The sequence below is a fragment of the Ceratosolen solmsi genome, unplaced genomic scaffold (genome assembly GCF_000503995.2).
Source record: "Ceratosolen solmsi marchali unplaced genomic scaffold, CerSol_1.0 scaffold3, whole genome shotgun sequence".
Taxonomy (NCBI): domain Eukaryota; kingdom Metazoa; phylum Arthropoda; class Insecta; order Hymenoptera; family Agaonidae; genus Ceratosolen; species Ceratosolen solmsi.
The window spans coordinates 35,266-41,586 of record NW_011948428.1 but is presented as its reverse complement, the minus strand read 5'-3'; the positions used below and the strand labels follow the sequence as shown (position 1 = coordinate 41,586).

The 6,321-nt window shown below is 46.3% G+C and overlaps 1 protein-coding gene across 1 annotated transcript in view; it reads right to left on the bottom strand.

The window, feature by feature from the left end:
* Positions 1-427: 427 nt before the first annotated feature.
* The window catches only part of LOC105363673 (ctenidin-3-like), a 7,983-nt gene continuing 2,089 nt past the window's right edge, over positions 428-6,321 (bottom strand). Inside the window, exon 3 of the mRNA XM_011501423.1 lies at positions 428-554. Coding sequence (XP_011499725.1) covers positions 428-554 — 127 coding nt within the window. The remainder of the gene's footprint in view (positions 555-6,321) is intronic.

Sequence of the window (6,321 nt, the reverse complement as noted above, 5' to 3'; positions counted from 1 at the left end):
CTTGTAGCCTTAAAACTATATGTAAACGCATATAATATTACGAAAAGTAAGTATTATTATTTCTCCGTATAATGAAGAGTATAAACTACGCGCAAGAATAAAGAAAAAGTTCATATAGCCCGCGCTGAATCCACGACGTCGTTTTCTTTTCTCTCCTTTCTCCTTTTTTCCGTATCATTCGCCTCTCTTTGGCCAAGTATTAAAACTGCACCTTTAATAAGGCGAGTGATTATTTATGAACAATAATTTATATATTATGGCTATCTTTATTATTCCTATCTCCTCCCTCCACTCCCACACCCCTCCCCACGCCACGTCATTCTAATTATTCATTTACATTGTATACGCTAGCTGCACTGTTTCACACTCTACTCTTTCTTCAAGAAAGTCACACAATTCACGTGGAGTCTCAGTGTTTGGGGGTGTATTATAATTCTAAGGAGCCTCGAGGAGGGAAGGCAGGGTTGTTGTTGTTGTTGTTGTTGTTGTTGTTGTTGTTGTTGGTGATGCTGGTGGTGGTAAAAAGCGCGAGATCGGTCAACTTGTACAAATTGCTTTAGCAGAACGTTGATGGTGATATTTTGTAATACAGATGACGAGATGAAAAATGAGCTTCGGCATCTGACTCTTCTCTTGATTTCCGCGTACTCGCTGTCAAATGCCATTATTGCGCGCTCCAACCTGTGCTACATAAAAGCGATAAAGCCCGCGAGGAATCGCCGCGATCATGTATTGGTGAAAGTTTGGCCATTTTCACTCTGCTCGCTTTGAAAAAGCATCGACATACAAAGGGACGACGAGGTGAGAAAAAATGAGCATCCTTTTCGAAAGCATTAAACGCCATTGCGCGCCGTTTTAATGGCGCGAACGCGATCGCGACCGAGCGAAACCTATTTTCTACGGCTGCTTGTTTGAAAAGTTCTTTGAAATTACATGACATGTGCCGACAATTAATATTTGCACATAGTTCCGCGCGTCAATTTACCGCTGCCGCTCGAAATTGTGACGAAACTATGTAATTTTAACTGGGCCCATTCATCACCTCAATCGATAGATTTGCTTTAATCTATCGGAAAGCTTGAATTGCGTGTTATAATAATAGAATGTAGGAGAAGCCGTTTGGTCGGCATGAAAGGACCGTTACGAGCTCCTCGGCACCGATTAAAACGTTCGTGCTCGATCATGTTGTAAGACAATGACGCGCCGGCCGAGTAGATTCTAACCTTTGCGAGCGAGGAATCGATGCAGCTTAATGACAAATATAAAGCAGCTGATTTAATTTCGCAGAGACGTTAAGGAGCGATAAGGCCGTTAGTTATAGTCATGCGAATCGGAGATCAGGATGAAAATGTCGTAATGTCGAGTGCCGTTGGCAAATTAACGTATCTGCATTAATGTATCGGCATTAATTCATGGGGACCGTTGCCAACGACCCAGAATGAAAAATCAGCTACGGGAAGAAGGGGAGATTTCGTTAGATTTCGCTGGCTGCACTTGTCGGTAACAATTATTGGAATTAAATGTCCCAAATGCGTGCAGCAGTCACGGAACGACAGGTATAACAAAACGAGCAGGAGAAGAAAAAAGGATATTCGGCGAGGGCGAAACGAAGGAGCTGCGCGCCGCCGAGGAGAAGTAGCCCAGGTAGTAGAAAAAGAGGAGAAAGAAAAATGAAAGCGATCGCTTCAATCTTGACTTTGCGGGGCACGAGGCGGCGATCGGGGATCATCCTCTCCACTTCTCTTTCTTCGTTTCCTCTCTCTCTCTCTCTCCCTCTCTCTCTCTCTCTCTCACTCTCTCTCACTCTATCTCACTCTCTTTCTCTCACGGCTCTCGGCTCTCGGCTCTCGGCTCTCGGCTCTCGGCTCGCGGGCTCTCCCGAGCTCGATCTCCCAATCACCATCTCTTACAATATCGCCTCTGTACCGTTCATTTCGGTCCGCGTGTCTCTCGATATGTTATTTCTTATGCTGCTTAACTTCCACTGATATTTCAGATAATTAACGAAGGAGAGTTCGAGTGTATCAAACTCTCAATTCAATCCTGCTAGACTTCACACGTAACTTCAAAATTGAAAGTGCGTTGCCTGCTAAAGGCATTATCCATTGAAATTGCCGGGTAATTTTCGTATTTGATTTTAACAAATTAGTCGCTATAAACCTCCTTGCATACAAACTGTCGCATTCCAGATTTAAGAATATATATTCATTCGACTTGTCGAGACGATCGAAAATTCGCATTCAAGCGCACGTGTCCGTTGGCCGGAATTTGCATTTGATCGTTTAAAAAAATTCGTGCTCGTAAAACGTCATGCACGTCAAATATTTATATTAGATATAAGAGCGTATCGATATATTTGCAAATTAATAAAAAATAAAAATTACCAGTGGTTAAATTGCCTTAACACACTTCACGGACGATTATTATAAGAATAAGTACTTTTTGTTTTATAATATAAGAATTCCAGTGCTCTATATAAGCTTAGAGAATTTATTAAATGAGCCATGTAATATTTGCTCTGTCGTTGAATATCTGCCACCATCATTATTATATTAACACACAGATATTATCGAACAACTATTTCCTTGCGACAAAATTCATTATTATTTTTGTAACGGGAGAGTGACTTTTTTGCGTAACGTTGCGAGTAAAATTATGAACGAAAATTATAAATAATGTCATTGGTTGATCGTTGGTACTATTGGAAATAATGTTGGCAATGTCACTTGTCTAGTCAATTATTTTCTTTCAATATTCTACAACGATAGATCGCACTTGCACGCGAAGAAAGTGATATTCCAACTTTATACAACTAACGGTGCATTTTTTGTTTTTACGGTCTCTCTCTCTCTCTCTCTCCCTCTCTCTCTCTCTCTCTCTCTCTCTTAATTATAACCTATTAGTCATTGTTATGTCGGTTAAACAAGGCGATGGCAGAAGCGAATTATCAACGCCCCTTTAATAATACCTTATAATTCTATTAAATACATAGAGTTCGTATAAAAATAAAATTTTTATAGGACTATACAGTACGGTTGGCGTTTAAAGATTGTTGTATTTTAAATGCTAATATACTCGATGGTGTTAAAAATTTATTGGCAAATCAATGTTATTAAATGTTGGACATTATATGTTGATTGTGATTTGATAAAATCTTGAAGATGACCAAACCGGTGACAGCGGTTACGCAATCAAGGCTGCGCTTTAGAAAGAATTAGCCAAGATCAATGAGCGAGAAAGCTTTTTAACCACGACAATAGTTAATAATTATTTACGATAAATTTATGTATATATATATATATATATATATATATATATATATATATATATATAAGAGTGCGGGAATAACTACGGCTTAAATGAAAGTAAGCTGCGAACGAAATTTTTTCTCTTTGTCATACGAATGGTATACGACCCAACAACATCGGCCGGCGAAATGAAAAAGGTCGGTTTAGAGCCGCGAGGGCAGCGTCGGAGCAGCGCTCGCTCGTGTATTTTCTATTAATCCTCCAGGAGGAAGTATTTAAATCTTATTGACATTTATAAGCGATGGTCCAACAAATTGAACATAAACATTTCCCCCTTTATTGTTTTTAAATAGCCCTTTGAAGCTCAAAGTTCATTGCGTCGTGAGGTGGGCGCGGCCGAGCTGCGTCTGTCCACTAAACCGGGCAGCCTTCGCCGTGCTCGAGGCTTTCTCCGCTCTCCCCTTCACCCTACAGCGCCGCCCACCTTACTCACCTTGTCGCAATTTCCCCCACCCCCCGACACCCCGATTCTATTCCCGCGTTATTTCTATCGTCCAGGGCAACCCCTTCCAGATCGTCGAGTCTCGTTCCGCGCGTTACAATAATCGAAAAATAAGGAGCTGGGGGTGTCGATTGGGGTGGTTGGGTGGGGGGGGCGTTAAAAGGAGACAGAATGCCTATCTGTCAATGATCCTCTTTCGCTCGGGGACTGAAAGCGCAAGATCTCGCCGAGATCGAGCATCACGTCTGCTGGAGCGTGTCGGCGGACGCTCTCCTCCGCCGCCGTGCACAAAGATATGGGCACACAAGCGCAGCCGCACAAGATCAGAGATCGAACGACGACAAGAGGGAGAGAGCGAGAGAGTGAGATTGAGAGAGAGAGAGAGAGAGTGAGAGAGTGAGGGAGTGAGTGAGAGCGTCGAACAGCGAGAGGGGAAGGAGGTCTCGCTGGAGCAAAGTCGGTCCCACGCCTTTAGCCTTTGGGTGAAGATATTTATAATAGAGAGCGAGAGAGAGAGAGAGAGAGAGAGAGAGAGAGAAAGACCGAGAGCGCGGTGGCGGAGGATGAGGGAAGCGAAGGAGAAAGAACGGTGGATGGGAGGACGATGGAAGAGGGGAGGGAAGGTCAGCGAGGGAGGTGGGGGTGGCATTCCGCTGCCGATGCCGAGCTGATCAGCGGGGGTCCGGCAAAGGACATGCCTCCATAATGCTCGCGGACTATTTTTGTCTATTTTGCTTCCTCGAGGCTCTCCTCTCCTTCCCTTCAACGCTCTCTCGGGCGCGCTCTCACTCACTCACTCTCTCTCTCTCTCTCTCTTTCTCTCTCTCTCTATCTATCTTCCTCCCGCGCTGTTCATTCGACCATGCCGATCCGTCGGTCTGAGTCACGAGTAGCGGCGACGGCGGCGGCGGCGGCGGCGGCGGCGGCAGTGGCTTCTCAGCGCTTTTTTATTTTTCTAGGCACAAGTCGACCTCTCGGTGAGTCGTTTTTTGCCGGTGTTTCGGCGATATGATGCGCGCCACCGCCTTGTAACTGTTACCACAGCGCGCGCGCCTTTTTCCTCCCCGATAACGCAATTAATTACGAACGCGCGGGGCGCACCGGCGAGCAATCGATAGCTTCACTCTTATCTTGCACTTCCTCTCTCGGTCGACCGGATCCTCGGACTCGACCTACTCCGACGTACTCGTGGATCTACAAGTGGGACAGGCTAAGCAATTAACGGTAGAGCTCGAGCGTAACAACCGCGGCTTTAGCACTCCATTACCCGCGAGCCCGACGTTGTTATTCATTAATAACGCTTAACGGGGCACCGTTGATCATGTGGAAATTCGCGACTGGAAAACGACGATTCAGCTCGCCGCCATTCGTAAGCACCCGAGATCCATATCTCGGCCCACATTAAATCGAGTCGTTGCGCAATCCTCGCCGATTATTCCGCTCGTCCTCCTACGTCGGCGCCGACGCTCCGCCAGCCCAGCACAATTTCGAATTATGAAATGTCGAGCGCGTGATTGCTCGCTCGCGACTTCCTTTGTTCCTCATGGAACGAGGTAGGGCGAAGCGTTGATTTTTGCCGCCCGAGACTTTGTCCTTTTGGACAATTACCGGCCGCCGGTCCCTGGCTCTTCCATTCCAAACCAATTAGACATTGTCCTTTAGATCCTTTAGAGAATCGTTCATACGGGCCTTCGGCCCTATAATGTGTACCATTAGTGTAGTGCGATGATGGGCCGGCGATCATAGCATTAAATAAGAAAAATTTTGCGTGCTTGCTGCGCACATATTGCGAACAATATGTGAAGCTCAGCTGGAGAGTACTCGGTTGTTGCGGTGCGTTGGCGTTGGCAAGACAAAAATCACCTACAGCACTCTCGCACTGGCAATTTACATCGTCGATATGACCCTTTCTCTCATCTTCGGCTTCCCCTTCAGTTTCCACGCAAAAAATGTCCAAGTTCTCGCGTACTTCCCGTTGGTACATCGAGACCGATATAAATCCCCATTGCCGTGCACTAAGATTCGCGGCGAACAATGAGCCGAGGATTCAAAGTTATTTGGCCGAAGCGCACTCTAGTCGGCATCTAAGCTGCAATCGCCACTAGCGGGGCGAGAAAAAAAAAGGGGGGGGGGGGAGGATGGAGGGAGGTGGTGGTGGTCGTTGTTGTTGTTGTAGCGGATACATTCGTTGCTCGAGCTCGTCGACGTCGTTGCCGAAGGAGGTGTCCAGTGAATGAGACGGGGGCGTTGGGGCGAGGTGGAGGTAGGTAGGTCCGAGGCGACCGAGCACCCAAGACTTCATTGGATATAACGTTATCTCATAAATCGCGAAAGCCAATATATCCATCAAAAGCTGGGGGTAAAAGAGCCGAAAAGCCAGGCAAATGCCGCAGTGGCAATACGTCACTGTCTCCCCTGGGCTCCTCACGGGGGCAAAGATTTCCAGCCTCGGCACCTATAGTCGCCGATATTGCTCATGTCGTCTCGATCTCTGAGTAATTATGATGTCGCGGGAAGAAGCGATCGGCGCCCCCGATACGTGTGCTCGGGAGTGCAAGGGAGGTGGGGGGG